The sequence below is a fragment of the Spea bombifrons genome, chromosome 7 (genome assembly GCF_027358695.1).
Source record: "Spea bombifrons isolate aSpeBom1 chromosome 7, aSpeBom1.2.pri, whole genome shotgun sequence".
Lineage (NCBI taxonomy): Eukaryota > Metazoa > Chordata > Amphibia > Anura > Pelobatidae > Spea > Spea bombifrons.
In genome coordinates this window covers 41766375-41792116 of record NC_071093.1, presented here as the reverse complement: position 1 = coordinate 41792116, position 25742 = coordinate 41766375, and the positions used below count along the sequence as shown (strand labels likewise).

The following is a 25742-nucleotide window of genomic DNA, read 5'->3' as shown; positions in this document are numbered from 1 at the left end:
TGACTTAGGCCTAGCGAGAAATCACTCTTTTGGTCCATGAGCCTTGCAGTCTGGTCACAAATGTGATCTTCCCATTAAAATAAATGTAAGCAGCCGTGACTGACTTCCTGACCGCTATTTCCTTAGTTGATGTTGTTGCAAAAGCAGATAACTAATCTGAGATCCAAATACTCATTTTTTCCTTTACCATGTAGTTGTTTCACAATCCTTGGAGACGTACCTTTCCCTCCAGGCCTAGATCACCGATAGCTCTTCGGTTAGGCTCTTGTTACATAGCAGACTGCCTAATTCATTGCTGTTCTTTTTTATTAGATTTATATATCTTTGTTGTGGATCTGTTGCTACATTGTTGTCACATTAAACGTACCTACAGAAACTGCCTGCAATCTGCAAAACCAAAATGAGGAAATAATCATTTTTTTTTTAGTTATTTATACATCGCTTTTCTCCCAGTGGATTCAGAGCGCTTTTAGCATACGCTCCCGCAAATAACCAAATCGGAAAATTTATAATAGATGTTGTTATTACCCAAATAGGTGGAAACCATCTTGTTTTTTTAAAGCCCATTATAGGAAGCTTTTAAAATAGGGGCTACAATAGCAGAGCTACTTTGTCCCAATGAAATATATGTAGGTTTTGCCAGCAAAATGTTTTATTTAAACTTACAAAATACATTTTGTCGCGATTGCTTCATACTTATAGTAAGTCTATGTGACTACTCTGCTTGATACCCCTTGTTTGGGGCAGTAAATAGTTTACAGGCTTGCTTGGCACAGGGGGGAGCTGTATTCCAAGGAGTATGTCGAAAAAACCTTTATGATGTAAAAGGAGGTCCTTAAAACAGCTGTCTTTAGACCCTCTCGCACCAGCGACCTCAGCTGCAGCTGTTTATAAGACGGGGCTGTATTTTCCGTGTGAAAAATGGGAGGAATTTAAGCCCAAATGGGGAAACTCACAGCTGGTAGAGTCATTTAGCCAATGGCAAGCTGGCAGAGGAAAGGAGCAGAGGGGGAGGGGGGCACGTTAGGGCTCATTAGGAGAAACTAATTGCCACCTTGTTATGGGACAGGAAAAAAAAAAGAGGGGAGAGAGAAATTCTTTCCAGGATTTTTCCCTTTTTTTTCATTTTAACGGTGGAAAAAAGAACGTGTTAGGGAATTTGAAAAAAAAAGTTAAGAAGTAAGTAAAGGGTTGAGTTTAGATTGGTGAAAAATGGGATTCAGGATTCCATTCGGGTATACTGGAGATGTAGCGTAACGTTGCAAGGCTGGTAGAGTTGGCACATCAACGGACATATTAATAAGGAGAGAAAAAATTAAGCAGATGTTAGAATTATGATCGCTGTCTGCGGAATAACAGGTGGTTCCCATGAGTGAAATATGCTTTCTATGAAACAGAATGCCAAGAATTGACTGTTCTACGGTGAGTGACACTCACTTTGTACGGGGGGATCTACTATAAGCGACACTTGTTTTTTGGTGAGGGAGGCAGCTTTGTGCTACCCTCTCTCAGACGACTGTTCCGGAGGACCTTCCCCTTATGACTGGGGAAGAAAGGAAGGGGTCACATATCCATTCAGGAAGTGCGGCCCCCCCATAGACGAAAACCTGGGGGGTCTGGTGGCTGCCTTGGCCATTAAGGTCACTAACGCCATTTTTCACCTGTTTTTTTTTTTACATTGAAGCACTGAACTTTAAAATAAAATCAGTGACACTCGTTCTGTATTGGTGGGATCTTTTTTACGCTTTAAGTTCCCTCAATACACAACATTCTTAGATCTTAAATTAAAGGCCCGGTGTTCATGAACGTATCCCCTTGACAGATAAAAGTACTGTTCCAGAGGAAGACCCACCTTTGCAGGCCCTGCGGTCGGTGATGGGGCGGCTGACGTCCCTGTAGAATCCCTCCTTGCAGTAGTGGCAGTGCCTCCCTGCTGTGTTGTGCCGGCAGTTGAGACATACCCCGCCGCTCTTCCTTCCCGATAACTTGTAGAGTTCCATATTAAAACGACAACGGCGGGCATGCAGGTTACAGGTGCAAGCTGCAGAAAAGAGAAAAAGACAAGCCCATAAGCGGTTTCATCAAACGTTGCGAAAAAAAGCTCTGCCCAGCTTGATAAATCTTTGAAATATTGCCTAAAACTTGAAGTTCTTTTTACTTTAATAAAGTCTTATACAGGACCTAATTCTCTAACCATATCTGACCATACTAGCTTTGCCGGAATGCCAAGTTTTAAATCCACTAACTTCTTGAAATACGCCATTTCCACTCAATACGGGCAATGATACATTTAATTTTCTCAGTTCGAAAAAAAAAAATATATATGAAATATTAACTATTACTGTAATTCAAGGCATTTTCTCAAAGGGTTCCAATCAGCGCTGACGAACAATAAATTTACAGAACATTAAAAAGAAAAAAATATTGGAAAAACTTTATTTCCCAGGGTACAAGCATTGAGGTAATATATTTAATAAATGTCACATTGGAATATTATTTGAATGCATTTAATGAAATATTTGCACTATCAGCATGTCTAAGTACTCCTGGGTTTCCATGCCAGGGTGAAATTGGCAGGCGATTTTAATGTGGTTCTTACAAATTCCCATGCTGCTTATTAAAAACCTACCCACTGGCTTCACACTCAGGCTGAAGCTGTACACCGAAAAAGTTAAATATTAAAGAGAAAAACTGAGCAATAATCGGGTGAAAATTTTGAAAAGGAGAGCCTGAAACAGTATGAGAAATAAAAACCCCCCAAAAACTTGATTGACAGGAGTAAAACAGAGTCACCGCTGACAGCCAGACAAATAGTCATAGAGGACGCGGGATGGGGAACCTTTTCATCATATTTCGACATTTCAATCCATTCATAGATAGAGGACAAACACATTATATATAAATTACACATTTCCCTGCCCACTTACGCTTTCTTTACTAGAAAAAATAATACCGGAATAAGCATGAAGTTGGATAAACTAAGGTGCCTTTTAAAATGTTATATATATATATATATATATATATATATATAGTATATGCATATATATATACCCCAGGAGCAGCGCCACCATCAAAAATCTTGGGGCCCAGTACAAGTGTAAAGACATGAGCCCCTGCCCCCCTCCCCGCCCGCAATGGGACCCCCAGCTCCTACCATTGGAAAGGGGCCACTGGATGGAGACATCTGAGTGCGAAAGCCTGCAAGGACCTAGACTCGGGAAGCGAGCCATGAGGGCCAATGTGTGGGCCAGTCAAAGATCAGGGAGGCCGGGGTACACAGGTACTAGTTGTACCCCCTGATGTCGACCCTGCCCAGAAAGTAGGATGAATCCTGCCCCTGCCAGCTGCCTTCAGAGATCCCCGCTCTGTCTGCCAGCCGCAGTGTTAATTGGCAGTGTCTGTCCGTGTCTGTACGTACTTGTCTGTGACTTTCTGTTTAAATGTTTAGCAGCGTGTGTGGCAGAAGACAGCGAAAAGTATATACACAAAAAAAACCAAAAAGTTCCTTTTATGTATTTATATGCTGATGGAGATTAACAAGCCGAATGTGTGTCCAACGGGAAATGCGAATGACATATCTCCGGGACCGTATTTATTTTGTGCGCGTGGTTTCAGAAATGAGTTTACGTCTTTCCGCGTGTTTGCACAGAGGCGTGTTTGCGTGTATAAACATGTTTATGTGTATTTAGTACACGCGTGGGGCTTTCTCCCTTCTTTCCCTATAGAGTGTGTGTGTTGGTGGCAGGTTAGGGTGATCCAGATGTTGGGTGTTCTCGCTAGCCCACAGAGCCAGGTGCAAGAACAAAAAAAGAAATGGTCAACTCGGGCGCGAACTAATTGGAAGGCGGCGCAGGAACGGCAAGAAGCCCTAAATAACGCTGGGGTCCTGTGCACCAGAAAGCCTTATTGCCGACCCTGTGCCAGACCTGCCACACCGACCCCTTTTTCTTGTTAAGCCTATTTCTAATTTTCAGACCTTTTTTTTATGGCTTCTGGGGGCCTGATGCCTTCATAAGCCACATGTGCTTTATAAAAACCAACGGCGGAGGGCCCACACCTCCCCCGCCACCATCTCAGCTCTACAGACCATCTCCACCTCGTTTGCTTTTTTTTAAGGGCCGGGTATAATGAATACAAGATTTCCTTTTGCCTCGTAGGCCCCCCCACCCTTTTCCCCTCTCCACTCCCCCCCCCTCCACCTTCCTCAGCTAAGGTGCGAGTTTTTCCAGACATGCTGTGAAATTCATTAACATGTCAGGGAAATAATTTAGCCTCCGGAGAGGGGAGCAAATTATTAAGGAGATTGCTGTTGGTGAACAGCTTTGGGGGACCGAATCAGAGGGACATACTATGGAGAAAATTCACAGTCACACCAACGTAGGGAAGCGGGTGCTTCCTAGCCTCCAAAATGTATTTGTTAGTCCGAAGCCGTACGTTTTATTGGGCCAACATTGAAAAAAGAAGTCGAGTCACAGAAGCTTTCGAGACCTCATCGGTCTCTTCTTCAGATGAAAGCTATGTGACCCAGCGATTTTCTCAGCGATGGCCCGATAAACGGTATCCCCTGTGACTAAAGAACGTAAAACCAGAAATGCCTACAGGAATGAGATAGCCTTTTGATATAATTTAAATCCCAAAGGCCGACCTCTGCTTGAAATGCTCACATACACAGTGCTGTAGGTAGCGTGTGCTGAGGCCCTCCAAACATGCGTGTGAATATGCTTTTATACCTCAGAAAGGGTTATAATTCTGCTATTTGGCCAATTGCCTCTGATTTATCGTTTTAATACCATTGCTTGTCTAATGGTTTTGTGGCCAAGATGGATCGGTAGTAAAAGGACGAGCTCTTAAGGCTGTGCTGCCCTTTAGTCATTGCGGCTCGTAAATTGCATTGTTATAGGGAGGACTAATATTTTATCTTCACCAAAACCATGTGCCTACATTAAAATGACAAATGACCGCGTGTTCCGTCCCGCTGGGGGAAAGCGATTCACAAAAGGGCTGACACAGTAACTCTGTCCTGACTGCCGGGAGTCACATTAATATCAAGGACAGGGATTGACAAATGTAACAAAATCGGATAAACGTATATTTTCTTCTAGTCGGGGAAATGGTAAATGTAAAGTGATCTTTATAAAATGAAAAACATAATGCAGATGCTAAGAAAAGGAAACTTCCCCAAGGCGCACACATATAGGGTGGCGTAGTACATATGCATTTCTTATTTTGCAAGAGATTATATATATATATATATATATATATATATATATATATTATATACATATGTACACTACCATTCAAAAGTTTAGGGTCACACAGACATTTCCTTGTTGTTTTGACAGAAAAGCAGATTTTGTCCATTAAAATTACATGAAATGGATCAGAAACCTGGCGCAGATGGTGTTAATGTTGTAAATGAATATTGTAGCTGGAAATGACTGATTTTTAATGGAATCTCTACAGAGGCCCTTTATCACTCCCATGACTCCTTTATCAGTCTCACCACTCCTGTGTTCCAATGGCACGTTGTATTCGCTGATCCAAGTTTAAGGTTAAAAGGCTGATTGATTATGTTACAGTGAGAAATTTCCTTGTTTTCCATGAAATTACCCCAAACTTTTGAATGGCAGTGTGTGTCTATATATACAGTTGTGTTCCCTGATCCAGGTTTAAGTTTATAAGGCTAACCGATCGTTAGAAAACCCTTTTGAAATTATGTTACGGCCAGAAATGTCCTTGTTTTCCATGAAAACAGCTGAGTGACCCCAATCTTTTGAAAGGTAGTGTGTATATACGCTATGTTTTTGTATACACCGTGGGGTGCAGTCCTCAGCTATCCGTCAGTCCTGGCTGCTGCAGGAAAATTAATGGCTATACAACTGGAAACAAAACCAGGTAATGTTACCTCTGTTAACGTTACCCAATCCTTATCTCGTCTTAAAAGTGGATCTTTTCACCCAGGGTTACTGCTACCGACTCTGTACGGTTAATAAATCGCAAGCCCTCGCTGTCGTATATAGCTGCCGCAGTCAGTCTGAGAGCGCTGACACTCTCCAGTACCACAATAAAGGTCTTTATTCAAGAAACCCCCGGGAGAAGCTCCAAGCAGTAAGCAAATCCAACAAATACCAAGATCGCTATGCATTGAGCTGAACCCGGCCGCAACTGTTCTGGATTCGGCACGATCCCATTGCAGGTCACGCAGACTCGCCAGCGAATTACATCCTGCTGTCAGAACATGTACCCAGAGTCCTGGCCAACATGACGTCATGTTGTGTCTCTGCCTGCATTGTGTATGCCACGTTATAACATTGCGATAGCTCCCTACACATTCTATGGGGGTCTTGTCATGTTGTTGTGCTGAAAACCAGGCACTGGACTCTTAATATCTTACCGGTGGCAATAAAAATACAGAACGTGGTCATCTTCATTGTAGTAGGCTTCAAAATGATCTAATAAAGCAATGGCACCTATAGGTTAAACATGACAGGTACCTTTTAACGTTTGTCCTAGAGGCAGGCTATGTTGGGCTATACCAGCTGTGGAACTATAACCCCTACATAGCTTAGCAAGAAAGATGGCGTATAAGCATGATGGCTGAACATTATGGGAGTTGTAGTGCCACGACAGGAATAGTATCATTTCACATTAAATTAGCGGGTTTGTATTAATTTTAAAAAAAATATATATATAAAAGGGCAATCACCCACTAAGCTGTGAGGCTATCGGGACAGCTGGGATCTTGTTCTGACAGCAGCCTAGAGGTAGGGTTAATTAGGCTAATTAACCATAACCCAGTGATGTTTTGGTAACCTTGCAAGGTATACTTGAAGCCCTTAACTAGCACTTCAAGGACAGTGTGAAGCCCAGACTTTAAGCTGTAACTGTGACCCTGTGTGTGACCTCAACGCGGAGGAAGGAGCTCCCCGTCCATTCTGCACAGCATCAGTTTGGTGATGGATTAAGTGTTAGCCGTATCCAAAAATTGTTTATTCAACAATTATCAGCCTAGGAGGTTTTGAACAGACCCAAAAATCACAACCAAAGTCAGCGTAATGTGTCACTGGGACTGGGGTACGGGGGAGAGCTGAAAGACGAGCCCTTCAAACTGCTTACCTGATAATATTCTGGTTAATACGCTTCTGCGGCACATGCGCAAGCGTGGCAAGGGGGCAGCAACCCATCACAAAAAACACTTCTGCGTTAATTTCTAGAGCATTAAAACTGTAGGAATAATTATGAACAACTTTTCATAATTCACCGGGCCTACTGCATCTCGCTTGTTTTTCATAATGTAACTTTCTAGAAATAACCCTGACCGGCCTTTGACATAAAATGATTTCCAGGATCACCCACTGGTTAAAAAAACTTAAAAATGTTACTATTAAAATACTGTTTAATAACAGTATCAGAATACCAATTTACTAAATTGTGTAGCTATCCTGTAGACACCTGCAGAATATCATTCCTTTCATAGCCGCAGAGCATGCATGCGCCAATTCCCCCATTCACTTGCGTAGCGTTCTGAAGCACATCACTCATCCCAGCCTGTCGCCGCTACAGACCTGCAGAGCATCACACTATGTTTAGCCCCACTGTTTCCAGTCGTCTGCAGACCTTCACTCAATCCGTATGTCTTACACGAAAGGGAATCTGCAGACCATCTCTCCTCATTTCCCTTCATCAGATGACCCAACCTCACAGCGCCTTACAATATCACAAAACTGGATACCAGGCATTAAAATAAAACATTAGCTCTCTGTTGCCTTTAAAATCAGTTAAAAAAAAATCATAAATACAAATCGATGTCATCTACTATTGTAAAAACAACACTATAACGACACACACTATAGGGCTTTGTTGCCTATGCACCGAGTTATTTGGAGTATGGTCTTTGTAACATGTGTTTGTAAATATGGCATAATCAGAAAGATGCCATGTTGTTATGGTGACTGCATCACTTCTACTACTTTGCACCAGAATTGCCGTTTGCACATAGTAGCCCCCAAAGTATTACCTGAATGGAAACAACAAGGTGTAGCTTTTTCCAATTGTTCCAACCGAGATTGTTCGAACCTAAATTTAACATCTTTGGATGTTGGGTTTACCATTAATACATTACAGGATGGAAAATAATTTATCATTCTAGAGGACACACAGACTCATTTATCCTTAGCTTGAGTTTAAATACTGTGAATGTTTATAAAATTACTTTCAGAAAAGTAAGCTTCACAGGTATAGAGTTTCCTGAGATTGGCTCGGTCGGTACTGGTTTTTTTTTTTTTGGCCCCCGGTTGAAATTGCGAGATGCCTCCTACACAGATGGTTCCTTTTTCGGCTGAGTAGAGATACGAGGAGAGACCTCCAGCTAAGACCAGAGAGGATTCCTTTAATTGGTGCTAATTAGAGCATCTGTTCTCAAAGGCAGATGAGGTGTCAGCAGGGGGCAGAATTTGAGCCCCCAAAAGACGAGAGGGACTGCAGGAAGGCAGACAGGAGGGACATACATACTCCGGGACTAGATATTGGCAAACACCTGCCTTAGGTGTGTTGGTCAAATCTGTCTGAAAAAAGTTACAGCCTTAACACAATAGTTTCTATTTATTCTACCCACCGTGTCCACAACAATGTAACTCTTGAGCTGCAACACAAATTCAAGAAAACCCACATCAATATTAAATTTCACTTACCCAAGCATTCATTGGACTCCCGGGCATTGGCCCTTTGCCATGGTCGATCATAATGGAAGGGCTTACACCGATCACACTCTGGTCCCTCGGTATTGTGCTTGCAATCGCATACAAGCCGGCCCTCTTTGTCTTTGCTGCAGCGGGATGCATGCCCATTGCACTTGCATCTACCACCAACTTGGAATTCTCCCACGGAATAGTAGAAACCTGGACCGTCTTTGCTCAGTTCTGAGTCCTTGTACCCCTGCAGATGGGGAAAACTGAAGACCACACGGATATCTGTAGCCGTCACCCAGTCCTGGAGCACTGGGCTACCGTCAAAGTCCTGGGCAGATGGCCGTCCATCCAGGGTACTGAAGGCTATGAGACCACCAGTGAGAGGATGGAGGTCTGTGTGTCCGTCTGTGCAGAGTGCCTCTTGCTCGTTTTGTTTAGTGACACTGGCACGGCTAGGTTTTCCGTACAACCGACGACACTGGGATGAGTAGAACTGGTATGGGACCCAATTCTTCCCGTAATCCATGGATTTGAAAATGGCCACAGACTCTGGCCGAGGAGAGCAGAATTGGAGGCTGACATAGGTCACCTCAAACTTTTTCCCCAGTGAAAGCGTGAGACTGACGTTCTGCTGTGAATGCCGGGGAAAGGTTTCTGATCTCCAGCAGGTCATATTTCCCGCTGTATTGAGGTCCGTCAGGTAAGAGGCTGGGTGGGCGCGTTTTGGGTCTGAGGCATCACATTGACGTGTAGCCGGACGTCCACAGACGCTTGAAGCTTGCACCTCTTTGCCAAAAGCCGCGTTGACAAACTCAGGTACACAGCGACGGGGAAGGCTGTTCTCATCATAGCAAGGATCGGGGATAGGTTGCGGCTGCTGTTGCGCTGAAAATGGTGGTGATGCAGAATGGGGGAGCATGGGGAAGATCGAGAAGAGGAAGAGCTGGAGAAGAGGGGGCATCTTCAGAGGGGAAACTGCAACCCTGGAGATAATGAAAATAACAACAGTCATTACAAGATAAAATATTACGTTTTAATCTGCACGGACCCAAGCGTCAGGTAACCTCACATTTCTATGACTGCGAAACCACATCCATCAATTAAACAATTAAGCCCAAAGGCGGCTGGAGGAAAAGCTTTGACCTTCTTTAGACTAAAGATCTGCTCTAGGAAGTGCATCTTTACCACACTGACTACTTACGCCGGTCCATCACACATTTACTAGTTATTTGAAAGCAGTAGGGTATATTTGTTGTATTTCTGTGTATTAAAAACATAGACATTATTATTTACACTGCGAGATTAGATAAGTATACCCACAGTTACATGTTATTATAACCTTGGAACTGTCAATTATTTAATTGTGTTTGTTGAGCACTGGACCAAATGTCTGAATGCCTGACGAACAATTATAGTCAACAACATGCATTTTGGAGCCTAGTACATCCACACAACAGTACTTATATAGATTATAGATTTTAGGAAGCAAACCGGCATGGCCGCTGGGGTAATAAAAGGTGTCCGACACTCCAGGTTGATCAATGGCCTGAGCTACCTCGAAATTGGGCTGGAAATGTAGGTCCCTTAAATGATGTTCATATTTAACATATTTAACATAGGAACCAGAGGTATTATCTATGCATCTACCACCCAATGGTCTCCAAGAATGTACGTGTAATGTAGGATAAGGGAACCCTAGATATATTTCACTCCAGCTGATCAGGAATTCCTTGTATTGCCCTTTAAATGTTTGCACAAATAAAAGTGTGTTTCATGCACACAGGTTCTAAACGTAAAACTAATTTTCCACTTGACCCGTGTTAAAGGTACGCAAGTGGGGGGCAGCTGCCCCCTTCTCCAAGCTGCTTCTGATCTGTATCCCGATCTGTGTGTGAGATACCAGATAATGGGATTCCATTCAAAACTGCCAAGCTTTCCAAAAAAATCCAGAGCAGGAATATTTTTCTTTACAAGCTCTGAAATTTACAGCCTGTACAGAAATATCGATTTAACGGGAGAAAACACCTATAAACGCAGTGATTGTGTAAAATAATTTTGTCAGCTTAGTCGTGACATTCTCATGCGGTTACGTTGTCATCACTTCTAGCTTACTACAAATGGACCCTTTATACATATATCTGGGAATCAGAACCCCGGGTCCAAACAATCCTGGAGTCCTGGTGGTTACCCGAATACAGTATGGAAAGCCTGCGTCGTGTGGGCGAAGGGTTAAATGTGCCAGACACCTCTCTCACTCATTCTCTCTTTTAAGAGTGCATAGTTGAAAGGTTGCCCAGCTGAGATTAAAAGAATAACAGGGAAAATACTTCCAGTACGAAACCTAAACACAGTTATATATGGGGTATGATGGGAGCGTTACGCCAGAACAGCCTCTCACATTCCTGATGATTGCTACAAACTGTCCCAAAAGGTAGATGCCCCCCCTTACTTTTTTGCGGCCAAATCCTTTAAGCGCACTCTGTGCGTCCCCTCGTGAAAACACCCCACTAGATCACCAGGGAACAAGCAAGTCCTGGGGTGCAGAAAGGAGGAGAGATACTGGCAGTTTACACATTTGTGCAATAAATATTCTTGCAAACACAACATTTTTTGGGGGGAAATACTCGGGCCCGGGTAACAAATACTCAACGAACAGCCCGGGTGTCAAATACTCCCGGAACACCCCGGGCGTCAAATACTGCAGGAACGCGCCGGGTGTCAAATACTCCAGGAACGCGCCGGTGTCAAATACTCCAGGAACGCCCCGGGTGTCAAATACTTCAGGAACGCCCCGGGTGTCAAATACTCCAGGAACGCCCCGGGTAACAAATACTCCAGGAACGCCCAGGGTGTCAAATACTCCAGGAACGCCCCGGGTAACAAATACTCCAGGAACGCCCAGGGTGTCAAATACTCCAGGAACGCTCCGGCATAAACAACAGAGCCTGGAGAAATGATTTTTTATCTTGGAGTCTGAAGTGGCACCGAAACAAGCTGAAAATCTGTTTGAATATTTGCAGAGATTTGCGGGATGTTTGGAGGATCCGATGACTGCGGGTCAAACACTGACGTCCCTCTGTCTGTCTGCCTTATTTGGCTATTAAATTCAGATGCTTTATTCTGTAATAGAAACTAGAAAGCAGCACAAGAGCAGTGAAAAGTACGGCTTCTGAGCGGGATAATGGGGCAAATACTAGCTACCATTATACCTCCCAACTGTCTCGCTTTGTGCAGGACAGTCCCTTATTTACCACTCTATCTCGCTTTTCGCTTTGTTGCAAAAAGTACATTAAAACTGTGATAAAAGCTATCATTCAGCACGCAAATTTAGTATGTGGCGGCCCCAGACCCATTTTTTACCAGAGAATCTGCAGTTATTTTTTTTTTTTTTTTAACCATTGTGCTGTTTCTTTGAATACATCCACAAAGTAATAAATCTGCCTGGAAAGGGATTAATAATAAACCTCTACAAATCTGATATCCAATTGTCTGTTTTATATGCTATATTGCCTATAAAGTGATATAAGCATTCACAGGCTTATATGTTGAGGTTCTGGAGCTTAAACTGTACATTAAGCCACCTCAGAGGCAACCAAGGCCCACCTGGATATCATAAAAGGCACCAGGCTGGGCTAGAGGAGCCTTTTCCTTTATCTATTTGCATATGTTTCCCACAATGCACTACAGACGCTAGTGAGAGGAAAAACTTCCCGCGCGGGAAACTTATTTGAGGAATGTGGAGGTTACATGGTCCTTTAATGCACGTGCCCGTCAGGAGCTTCTGGGATTGGTGCTTAGATTTGGGCCAAAGGGGAGAGGGCATATTGATTGGATGATTCAGCTGTCCATCACTGTGTTAGCCGAATGGGGTGCTTAGCAGTCGGCGGGGGCGTGTACAGGGGTCTGAGGAGACCCTGGAGCTACAGGTGGAGCCCGGACCCAGGGGCAACTCTCGGGACTGCCCCGCAGGGGTATTACGTGAGCCAGTTCTCTCAGCAGCACCCTTATTCTGTGCACCACGACTACCACCCCAACCCAAGACACAAAACCTGCGCGGGAAGAGTGGAAGATAGATGTCTGGCAGCCTTAATACCTCATGTCAAGGTAACCAGCCCTGAAAACTCCGGAATTATGAGAATTTACTTAAATATAATGACGTAATTTCAGTGCCATAGACAGCTCTAGCAACACCCAGTGAAACAAAATTGCACCTCTGGTCATGTGGAATGTTGGGAGGTCTGGTGTATATAAACTATGAATGGCTGTACAGGGTGTGCTGTTAATATGCTTTGATACTGTTGGTTTATGTATTTGGTACAGAGCGGAGTACACTATCAAGGCATATTACTGCATGTATTGCATGCATTTGGGAGTTGTTGTAATAAAGCAGTCTTTTAACAATCGCTAATATCCCCAAAATAGGAAAAAACAAAGGTGGCCCAAAGCCCTGCGAGGAAAAGAAAACTCTGAGAGGGAAATGATGTGCCCCAAAAAATGGAAACATTATTAATGTGATGAATTTTCTTTTAGTTTTAGAAATCTGTCCAGAAAGGGTAGATGGTACCTAAGTAAGCATACCTATAATCTATATATATATATACACACACTACTGTCCGGGGTCACGTAGAAAGTTCCTTGTTTTTAAAAACTATTGTAGAAGAAACTGCTGATCTTTAATGGAATCTCTTCATAGACCCTTTATCACTCCCATCAGTCCTGTGTTCCAACGGCCCTTTATCACTCCCATCACTCCTGTGTTCCAATGGCCCTTTATCACTCCCATCACTCCTGTGTTCCAATGGCCCTTTATCACTCCCATCACTCCTGTGTTCCAATGGCACGTTGTATTCGCTGATCCAAGTTTAAGGTTAAAAGGCTGACTGATCGTTTGAAAATCCCTTTTGCAATTATGTTACAGTGAGAAATTTCCTTGTTTTCAATGAAATATAATGGCAGTGTGGGTCTATATATATATATATATATATATATATATACAGTGTATGTATGTGTGTATATATATATCTATATATATATTAATATAAATCATATATATATATATATATATATATATACATATATACACACTCCACTTAAGGAACAAGATAATGGCAGGAGTTGGAAGCATCATGATATATTGCAATGGAGTTTATGGGTGGAGTGGGAATAACAGGGAAAGGGGGAAATGGATGATACAGAGAAAAGAGAAGATTGTTAATGACGAAAGTGTGGGAGAAAAATTGCTGGCGTAGCTCACAACCTGTCTCTTTCCAGATTCAGGGAAAGCCGCCGTTTCAGTGTGAGCCAAACCCACAGTAGCCCTCAGCCCACAAAGCCACACACTTCCAGTCCGACAGAGAGCTGTGTGTGTCTTTCCATCTTGGCTAGACACCCTTTGTAGGCAGAGCTATGCAAAGGAAAGCCCCGTAGAGCTTGCAATCTAATATTGTCACGATTTTTTTTATTGTTGCCTTCCTACTGCCTATAGCGCCCTACTGGCTAATGGATATGCCTGTTCGCTACTATACTGCTATGTAAAAACACATAGGTCATCTTTTTTCATATTTATCTGTGTATTTGTGTGTAAATCAGTACAAATGTGTATTACACTCCGGTGTGTATTCTCTTAAACGAAGTGGACTAAATAATGCTTACACTGCATTTGTACCCACACAGTGCTCTGTCGTTTTAATAGCGTGTGGGTATTTGTCAATTCCTTCCAGTGCGTGCGAGCCAACGGTAGGGTGGACTGCGGGTGTGAGTGAGTACTGTGTTCATCTTGTGGTTGAGTCGGTGCTGTGGTCAGTATATACGGGTGTGTGCACTCGTTACGTGTTTACATGAATACTAGTTAACGTTATGTTTAAATTCTGGGGTTATAATGAATAACAGGTGAAAAGTTGAAAAATGCTCCTGTGGGGTTGTGGAAGAAAGCTCACCTTTTCTGCCCTTTGCCACAGCAGTTGGAGAACTGATGAGCTCCGAAGTGGGGCAAAGGATCAGGATCTGCCTGGGCCCCTGACTGGGCCATGTGGACAATACTGGGACAACATGGTGCTATTGCCATGGTAACCAATGACCTCTTCTTGCAGATAGTTCCACTATGGCTCAGCATTGCTCTTATTTTTCTTTTGTAGCCCCATAAAATCCTGGATGTATATTTTCATATCCCTTCCTGGAATTGTAGGAACATTCAGGCTGCTCAGAACCTGTTACCGCTTATGATCCCTGTAATTAAAACAAGCCTTCAGGAGCTTTGGATGTGGTTAGTAAAGGTGTCTAACTTTCCTTTCGTTCCTTTGTGGGTTTTTCTTCAGGAGATTGTCTAAAAGCTGTCACTCGCTCCATTATAGAAGACAAGAGGAGACGTTTTGAGGTTCTAAAATACAGTTAATGTTGTAGAAAAAAAAAGAAATCTTTACAACCTTCTGCTTGTATTAATACATAAAGATAAAACGGCACTCCCCTGAGATTATATGGCAACTTGACCATATAGGGGAACCTAACCGTTCGGGTACCAAGGACAACAAGAACTTCTGTGTTTGGGTAAAGCAGAGAAGCGGTGAGACCTCACCGGCCTCCGACACTGCACCTGCTGGAGTTCAAGGAGGTCAAAAGACCAGCCTCACCGATGGAAAAACCTTCAGCTCTCTACAGAGATCCATTGTCCTATATAATATATAGTTCTCTTTCTCTCTCTCTCGCTGACTCTCCAAAGCCACCCCCTTTCTCTTTGTGGTTTGAAAGTGAAGGATCAGCTCCTTGCAGGATCTCACACACAGACCCTTCCGTGTTTATAGGGGTACAATTGGGAATTATGTGCCTTCTGCATCTGTAATTAGAGGGAGGGACAGGAGGTGAGAGCTTAGTTTAAAGTGATGTTTTTTTAGATGGCTCACAAACAGTTTAGAAGGGGAAATTCTGAAAAGGCGGTGGGGGGATGTTGGGGGATAAATGGGGGAAAGAGGGGGGCATATTTTTTTTGCAGGGGAGAGGGAAACCACCCACTTTCGGGGTTAACCCTTTGAATGCCGGTGATGTTGATCTAGCCAGGTGATTTTTAACTTTCTTATTTGGGGTGTATACATCCCATTCTGGTATATGATGAATTGGGTTGGATTATTTAAAACACATCACTGACATCAAATTGACCTGTAGATTTAACCGAAAGTGAAATTTTTAAAAACTTTTTTTTGTGGTAATTACTGTTGCTTCTGAGGAAGCTCAGGCGAAAGCAATGGCGAATGGGAGTGGAAAACACCAGAAGCGACAAGCAGGTGTTTTTTTTTTTTTTTGGTCCCAACGTTATGTATATGTATGCAAAAACTAATTTTTGGGAACAAGTACACCCCACAAGAATTTCATCAAAATCGTTAATGTTTTTCATACAATGTATTGGCCCGCGAATCGACTCGTACTTCGTGGCACTTAGTAATTAGATGGCTCATAAATAAATTTATTTTTAAAAATCAACTTAGCTTTGCAGCATTTCTGTCTGGCTCATACATTCTACACACATTTGTCAAGGGTTAATATATCTAGCTATTCATAATATTTCAACATGCTTTAATGTATATTCTAAGTGGAAATTATGTATATTTAGCTGAGTGCTGATTATTAGTGATTATCAGGTATTTTTTTTTGCATAGAAAATTAGTTTTCTGGTCAACCAGAAGGAGCACCTGCATTTGTTAATGAATGAATTTCCAGGAAGCCTAGTAATTCTTGTAATGAGGGCTAAAATCAGCCACTAGAAAAGTTCACTGCTCATTGAGTTTCTTACAGGTCTGACTGCATTTAATTTCCTGGACTTGGCTCTGCAGACAGATTCAGATGGAGGAAAAAGATTAAACAAAAAATCACCAGCATTGTGGCAAATTAAGGTCCTTAAGATTGCAGTCAAAACACCTTCCATTCAAGGCGTTGTCTCCTAGTATTGCTGTTATTTTTATAATTAAAATGAAGCAATGTTGTGCTTTTTTTTTTTTGCATTTTTTTTGTATTGAATGATAAAAACAAGATCGATGTACATTACTTTCAAGGTATCTTTGTGGCAGTAGATCATTTCTGACTCTTAACCCTGCTCGGTTTGGTGACATTCCCACCGGCACTCAAATGGTTAAGTGGCTATAGAGACTTCAGAAGGAAAAACCCCTGCTTTCCATTATGTGTGATGCCGGGTAGGAAAGCTTTGCCAGGAAGGTATTCTAACACTTTTGGTTTATATTTTCTGCCAGCTTACGTTGTCACCTTGTGTGGCCACTCTTCTCACGCTTCTATCGCCCTCCCCTGTCAAAAGTGTCACACTCCCACTTTGCGTCCAGACCACACTGTGCGTTACAGATGCTTGTTGAGATCACATCCTTCAATACCGCAGAATGGAAAGAAAATATGGGGTAATGTATCCCACGCAATGTAATACGGTGTCCTTAACAGATGAGAAATCTGCGTTTTGGTCTGGATCCCTTCTGTGTTTGCTATGCAGTCATCAATAATGTTAAAACTACAGGGGACGGCACGTTTAAAGAGAACCTATCCTCAAAGATGACATGAATCTTTTAGCCACATCACTACTTTTATTCAACAGGTATATAGCTAGCTGAACAGACAACCCTAGGGGAAAAAGGTAGTCCAGTATGGCTGCTAAAATGTTACTGCGGGAGCCTAATGTTTTGTGCTCTTGAGGTTTATCTGACATGGCGAATGGGAGTGAACAGACAACCCTAGGGGAAAAAGGTAGTCTAGTATGGCTGCTAAAATGTTACTGCGGGAGCCTTATGTTTTGTGCTCTTGAGGTTTATCTGACCCTGATTGTATGTATAGAATAATGAAAAAAGTAAATAAAGATTGAGTTACCGTTTATATTTGGAATTATGCAATATATTTGTGTCAAGCCTATCTACCCCTTAAACCAAGTGTATCTAACCAAGACCCCTAATGACGTTTTTTTTTCTTCAGACACAGTGAAAACCATCTTTCCCTTGTAACCCCTAAACCAAGCTTTCCCAGCCAAAGACTTATTTTATCATCCCTCGCCGTGAAATACTGACATCAGATGTAAACAGCCGAGTACATCATGTAACATCTGTTACCCAACGAATAGGTAGGGAATATGTTAGCGCTTTATAAATAATAAGTAAATGTAGCCGTGCTTTCACAAAGCTTAAAATATTAGCAACCACGTTGCCTGCTTTCACCAGGCTTACGTAAGCTGTATTTTTTATTTGCGTTCTGAGCTTTTGATTTTATTTAAGGCAATAAGAAAATAAGCGCCCTTGGCTTATGTCACTTCAGGTATGTTAAGTTTGATCAAAGTACGCGTTTGTGAATTGTATCGGGTCCTTTTATAATAGCAGCTGCATAGTAAATGTTCAGCCAGTTCCTTTTTTAATGAACCAGTGAAATGCCCTATAAGAGTTTTGTTATAAAACAATGGCATTCATCGGACGACTGTGGTTTTTAAGAGCACCTGTTAAAACACCTGACATGCATGGACTATGAACATACCTGGGTTACCCTTCCGACACTTGGAGGCTTAGATTTTCTTCACTCAAAAATGAAAAAACAGGGGGAAAAAAACATTGAAATACACAAAGCCATCAAAATTTTTTTTAGAATAAACTATATAGTTGCATGTCTTGCTAATACATTTTTGGAAAGAGCACAAGTTTGGTTTGATATGATGTCATCAAGGTATGGTCTTTTGGGCCAATGAATGAGCTGGGTATGGGGGATGGGCCTTTTGGCTTCCTTAGAGGGCATAGTAATAGATCCCACCATACATTTGCACAGAAATAATAACTGGGTTTTTGTCATCTGCAGCCATTAAAGGTGGTAATTTATTTCTAGAATGGTCAGGACAATGGGGTAGAACCCTCAAAAAAACTTGGATTCCATTGAAAATTCAAGAAGACCCATTGAATGTACTCAGAAGGCTGTTAAATCAGCAGATGTTATGCACAGCTAGCAACAATTATCAGTATAGCCATGGCTAATTAATTGTGTTTAATGGTGTATTATTCACGTAGCTGACCTGAAAGACAAGAATCTCAGAAAAACCTCTCTTTCTACAGTGTTGTTTTTAATCAGAAGTTACATTGTCCTTGGAGCCTAATTCTTTAATTTATTACTCCCCTTTGTACGACTGATTTCAATATTACACAATGGAGATCTAATACCATAGTACTAAATAAGATGAAAGGTATCTATAGTCTCCGTAAAGTTCAAATTCCACTGGCCACATTTCCTAAAGGTGTAATAAACAAAGGGCCACCCCTTAATGAATAGCTCCACATTCACCTCATCCGTTTTTACCTGCGCTTTATCTCCCACACCTTGTCTCTGTTCTGCCTACAACAATGAGTTGACTCCATGCAGAGTAAATCTAAAAACAGAGAAACATAGAATCCGTAGGCAGATCAGGCCCATTCGGCCCCATCTAGTCCCATGTTTGTTTTCCCCCTGCTGTAAAGACTCGTTGGTCTCCTCTTAGATTCAGGGTAACATTAAGTCTATCCCATGCCTGTTTACATTCTCCCGCTTAGGAAATTCTCCCCTCAAACACCTTTTTTCAATTTTTCTATCAATGTGTGTATGACTTCTGCATCCACCAAGTAAACGCAAGAGGTCAGACCACAGGATCACTTGATCCCTCACTGCGTTTAAATAGTAGGGCTTTCTGTAATTAACAGATTTCTGTCTGTAAACAACAGAGGTGATAGAGGAAAGATACTCATCAGCCTGTCCTGACAGATCGTATGGAATAGTTTCCACGTGATGCTGTTGGAATGCGGTTTCTAAGGAAATATTCCTGAAAATGTTTTTTTTCCATCACTATTCAGCAGTGGTTTTAGACTAATTTACATTCATCAGAACTCGTTGGTGACGATAACTTGTTGCATTTTCAATTTAAATGGTATTAAATGCATGTATATAAACCTTTTTTAGGTAGGTTCATGTTTCAGTCATTGCAAGGAGCTTTGTCAAGATGACATCATCACACACTTTCAGCAGACTTTTAATTTTATTTTTGTATTTCTGTATATTTCAAATGTTTCTGGATCAGGCCAAATGGACTTGTCCAGTTATACCATTGTATCCCAGGTATACCCTACATCCTTTTGCATTGTAAGCTCCTGCGACGAGAGCCCTTGTTACATTTTGTATTGTATCTCTGTATGTGTGCCCGTTTGTCAAAAAATAAAATCCTAGTTGGCCTAACTGAATTAGCCGGTGTGACAGACGGTTGAGCTGTGCAGTCAGACATAGAAGGGGTTAAACGGTACACGGTAGTAGCCGGGAAAGCTGCACACTAAACAATTCAAATCCAAGGGTACCGCATTGTCTTTAGCACTATGAGAGGTGGCTTGGTGAGCGATGCGGGTGGAGGGGGGGGGCAGACTCTTTTAAGAGAGAAAGTGTAATAAATTAGTTTTTCTTTGCTGTTCATTGACATTCAAGCAGTATACTTGGTCCCCAGTGGCTTTAGAACGGATCAGAGCGTTTGCTACTACTGTGGAAGGCGCAGCGGCGTAGGAAGGCAGCCGTGGCATGAGGGATAAATCATAGTCATAAACGTGGTTTCTAATTAGCAGGGTAGGGAGAGACCTCACAGCTTACAAGATCTCCTGGAAGCATGAAATAATCAGAATCGGCGACACGGCGGTGAAAGAGATTAAGGCTTCTAATTCCCCCAGTCAATCGGGCTGTGATTGTAAAAGTGTGCCTATATCGCTATAGGGCCACGCATGTATTTACTCAGTGCTTATCTTCTGGAGCAAATGGTTAATTCTAAATAAATACACTCAAGTATCGAATGTTATTCCACCTGCTGATGCTTTACTAACAGCACACGATTGTGTATGTTTATGTAAAGTAACCAGATCATCATTTTAATCTGTAAAGGATGTATACAGAGAATGCGTCCTGGAGACCTGCACCGAATCTGCTCTACATCTACAGAATGCATTTTTTACATACTTTCCAGACAAAATGGCCCTTTTGGCACCTTGTTTGTGTATAAAAAGAATTATAGGGGCCTGCTTGTAATGCCTGTCTATAACATGCTGCGCAGCAAAGAACTTCCAGGCAGTCCGGGGAAGTGATCTACGGTTTAATCTGCCTCTTAAGACATTTCCACGTAGACCCCATTTATGTCTCAACCCTAAATAGTGTACATTTTAATGATTATATTATATTATTGGTACTGCTGGTTATTAGTGATGGACTGTTGGTACGGGGTTATTTGTTACTAGCGCCAGTTGGTTGGGGAGGACCGCAGTCCTACCTGGGTCATGGGGAGTCTTGTGGCAAATTGTGGAGCGTATTCCCACAATGTATCCCTTTACTCACCCTGGTGTCCCTTTCAGGGTGACCTTGAGGTTACTGGTCAGGAAATCACATACATGTATTAAAAGGTTTGGCAGGGTCCCCTTTATGTGTGAATTGACTCTGAGCTCGTTGGCCGATTGCATCCTTCAAAAGCAGGTTTAAATGACGCAGAGAGATATCTGCTTGTCTGTAAAGTCCTATGTAAAGAAAACATGCGTCGGGTACACTTGCACTCTAAAAATCAGTATACTTTGACCCTGACGATAATGTACTTCATTGATAAAGCCGGGTGTAAAACAAAATTGTAGCTGATAACGAGTGTCTTAATTGCGCATGTTTGCAAGTGTGGGTTCATTTTTTTACTCCCTCCATATCTTTTTTGGGGGGGGGGCATTTTGAGAAATTAGTGTCGAATTTAGAGACAGCATTTTTTTCAAATATTCAGGAAGCAATATATTGATTAAGCTTGTTATAAAAAAAAAAGCGTTCCAACATAAACCATTTGGAACTATCCTGCTTTCTGACGTTTGCTAGCAGCTAGATTCCCGTAATCAGTTATCGTCTAAATGAATTATTCCCCGTTTATTTTAAACCCTGAAGCATTTGGGTCATAGGATATACTTTTCTGTTGCATTTTTAACAGCCTTCCACTGAAAAATCTTTTCTAGCATGTTTATCGTTCGATCCTTTGCTTATTTGTGAAGGTTCTGCTCTCATATTTCCTTTCCCTTCTATTCCATGTTGGGGATTTGGTGCCATTGATTCTCCTACGTTCACAATCTCTTCCAAAAAAAACCCAAAACCCCTACAATGTCCCCGTGCATTTCACTCGCTGTCTGGCTATCATAAATGTGGAATATATGTATCCGTCTGGGTACCGAATAGCCTTAACTTTATATAAATATTGAAAAGGCCTTTGTTTTACCAAGGTGCTGTTTAAAGAACAATTTAGAATAAAATGTGGAATGGGGTTAGTTTATTTGTACTTATTAACGGAACTTACATGAAATTGTATAAACGTCTACATTTCTACGGTGTAACCCGAGAATGGTAACTTCAGCCATCCATGAACCAAGGGAGAAATTATCTGTAAGTGTACATGGCCCTAAAGGACCCCAAGAACAGAACATCTTGCCTTAATGATTGCTTTCAGAAATAGAAAGTTGTTTAAAGAATAAAAAAAAAGCCTGTTCCAAAAAAAAAAATGAAAATAAACCAAATTATCTACTAAGAATTGTACACACACGTCATTAATTTGGGACCAAGGAGATTCGTGGAAATGGCGCCCCCTAATGTGTTTAACTGTTCACTTTGCTTCAAAAAAGGTTTTTAAGCTTTTCTTTTTAACGAGGTAGCACCGTATAAAGCATGTGTGAAGAATCTATTTCAGAATCTTTATTATTTTAGGCACCGCTTTAAGATTTCCACAATAGAAGTCTGTCTTATCTATGGATATGTTTACAGATTTCTTTTTGAATGCTTGACCTTTCCTGCGGCGGGTGGAACATGCTCATTTAATTTTTTTTTTACGAGGAATGCTGAACATTTTTTTTTACTGAATACTTATAACATCCCGACTTAAAATACATTAAAAATATTACGTTTTTGTTTTTTTTTAAGTCTTAAGTCAAGGTTAGTAAAACGAGCCTTAGTGTTTTCACTGGCAGCAACACAAAACTTAGCAAAATATTATTTTACCGCCATAAAATTAAAACTGAATCACGTTCCGAAGGTGGGTTCCACCTGCTTAATCTCATTTGTCTGCAGGTGGGGCGTACAAAGTGGTATGGTGTTCCCAGACGCAAAAAAAATAACTATTAATAGTGAAGGCTAATGGTCTGGACAAAATAATTCATTTAAATTAAAATAGTTATTGGCATTTTACTAGGTAATTATAAACAATATATTAACTGCAACTTAATATGTCTTTATGTTGTCTTATGTATTTCTTTCCTCTGTTTTCTGGAATATATTTGTCTGAATCATGGGATTTCATAGGTGTTTTAGTTCCCTAGGCTAAAAATGCAGAATTTTAAAATTATGTATACTATATAATTGGCTCATGTGTGTGTTTTTTATTTTATTTATTTATTTTTTTAGTTATTTATTTAACCCTTTCGTACTTAAATTCCATACTTTTTAGTGAAAATCACCATAACAAAAGGATGTGGGAATTGTGACTGCTTAGTGTATTCGCCCAGGAAATGCATTTAATTATTCTTTAAGTAGATTAACACCTTTTGCTATGTAGGGACTGCCAGGGATACCACATTTCCAGTAGGCTTTTATGGATGCAGAGGAAATAAAACAATAATAAAAAAAACCAAACACTTTTGGATTTCAATTTGCTATCCGTTATCGCATCAGTGGCCAGCGAGTTACAAGTGCAGGGATTTTTGCGGCTGTGATATTCAATACCTAATTTAGGGGATTTCTATGCAAATCATACATCGTATCAGTTTTGTTGGCTTTCAGAAATACCCATAATAATTAAGCAATGCGGTTTGATGACCGATCCCCTGGCATCATTTTTTTTTTTTGTACGTGTAAAATTACAATAGTGGGTTTGTGCCTCGCAACCCTTTTCTGTCCAGTATTAAAGAAGAAGATTTCGGGTTTTTTTGTTTTTTGTTACCCCAGATTTTATTCTATATTGGAAATGGGATTCGCGTTCCGTCGCCTATCACTGAGCTGGGTTTTTACTGACTGGGCATTCCTTTAAAACGTGCTGTTTCAAATTTCTCCAAATTTCATTAGGGTTACCCGCAAATATTAGTTGGCGCTTTGAGGGATAAACTGAAAGAATTGTGGAATCCTGAGAATATCCAGAACTGAGATCCATTAAGAGATCCTGGAAACAACCACTTTCTGATAAACGTGTTTACTCCGTTACAAAACAACCTTGGGTTTGTGAAAACATTTTAATGAGCGGCTTTCTTTTTAGCAGGGGTGATGACAAATTCACACAGTATTCTGGCGTGTAATATTTGGGTTCTTTGGGCAGCTGGATCTGTGTTAGTATCAATTCTCAGAGGGCTCTATAATAAAGACCTGAAGGGCTAGAGAGTTCTATAATGGCAAGATGGCCAATTGGCCAACTTATTGGCGTACAAAGTACCTGAAAGTTTGGTAGCTAGACTTGGCATGATTATTCTCTGTTGTAGTTTTATTTCGTCGTCTGATGTTTGAGAAGCACCTCACCTACATTGCTACAAATTATTACCATTTATAATAACGCTGTATTACTACTTTTTCTTACAATTACAGACACGATCTTATCTTACAGATTGTAGAAAATGTGAACTGTCACACAGAGCATATATTTGTTCCAAATTATGTATCATGCTTTTGAATAACAGGTGGGCATATTGTGCTTTTTCTTGGTCATCAAAATGGTTATATTTGTTCTACTAGAAAACCTCAAAAAAAAGCAAAATCTGTTCCTTGTCCCCCATGTCAGAGTTAAAAGCCGAATGACATGTTCTAAAATCCCTGTTAAAAGAGCGCCCGTATGCCAGAGAAGCTTAACTTACGGTTTGAAGACTGTAGCTTCGATCCTCTGTTCCAACACTGGGTTAATATCCCGACAGCATCCAGACTTAGTGCATCCAGAACAGAAAGGGCATGCTACGTTTTCCTGCGAATTCCGACGAAATGCTTACTATCTTTTCCACTGGCTCAAAAAAATCTCCAGTGAAGGATGAAGCCTGAGACACGGCAAGTGGTAACAGAAGAAAAGGGAGCAAAGTTGGAAAAATGAAGAGGGAGTATGAAAGGAGATTGTCTAGGGAAGAAACAGACAAAAAGTGAACACACATGGAAGAAGTAAAGAAGAAGAGAGAAAAAATCAGAGTAAAAATGGGTTACCAGAAAAGTCTGGTAAGGTAGGAGAGAGCCAAGCTGGTGGATGCTGTGCGATGCAGAGCAGACTGAGATGTGCTACATTGCACTGGTGTTTCCTCTCTCCACCACTTCAAGGCAATACACTTTGCTTCGCTTATCCCTCCCCCTCCCGCTACTAAGTATCACTCCTTCTGAGCCTCTCCGGTGTGAAAGGAGGGGGTCCCAGAAAGTGTGTGTGGCTCAGACACTCCTGATGAAAAAGAGAGGGACTAGAAAAATGCAAGAAAGGAGGGATTCAAGAGAAAAATCCTTCCTGATGATATCACTTAGCTGACGCATTCCGCGTAAGAGCAGGCAATCCTACCGTTTTTGCAGCTAGAACTACAGGTTGTCATCCATACTGACGGAAATGCTTATCTATAAGACAGGTAGACTTTGTTTGTGTTTTCACGTGTAGCGAAAGTAATGCGTTTTCACAAATTGTCTTTTCGTCCCCGTCTCTCTTTTTTTTATTCTTCTGCAGATGCCACCTGTGCCCGTCAGATGCTGCCCGGCTACAATTCACTAACATTCTCTATGTAAATCTGGCTTGGCTTTTGATATTCTGCTACTATCACTCTCAGCTTCTCTGTATTTCTCCGGCTGTTGTTGGGTTACTGGTTAGATGGTCACCCTTAGCCATCCAAGAAGCTAGTTTTATGATAGTTTTTTATTTTTATTTTATTTTGTAAAAGTTTTAAACCTTGCTACATTTTAGATGAGCAAACGTGGATCACCGATTCATATTATCACCAACTCCTATTAGTTCTATCCGTCCACCCATCCAGGGTAGAACCACTTTCTCAGGGAAGGGACCATATGCATAGTAGAGACATTTACCTTTTT

The 25742-nt window shown here is 41.4% G+C and overlaps 1 protein-coding gene across 1 annotated transcript in view; it reads right to left on the bottom strand.

Moving 5' to 3' along the window:
- Positions 1-24901, bottom strand: part of NTN3 (netrin 3) — a 33180-nt gene extending 8279 nt beyond the window's left edge. The window contains exons 1-3 of the mRNA XM_053471495.1: positions 24548-24901; positions 8691-9670; positions 1853-2041 (exon numbers count right to left, since the gene is read on the bottom strand). Coding sequence (XP_053327470.1) covers positions 1853-2041; positions 8691-9648 — 1147 coding nt within the window. The 5' untranslated portion in view covers positions 9649-9670; positions 24548-24901. The remainder of the gene's footprint in view (positions 1-1852; positions 2042-8690; positions 9671-24547) is intronic.
- Positions 24902-25742: the final 841 nt, after the last annotated feature.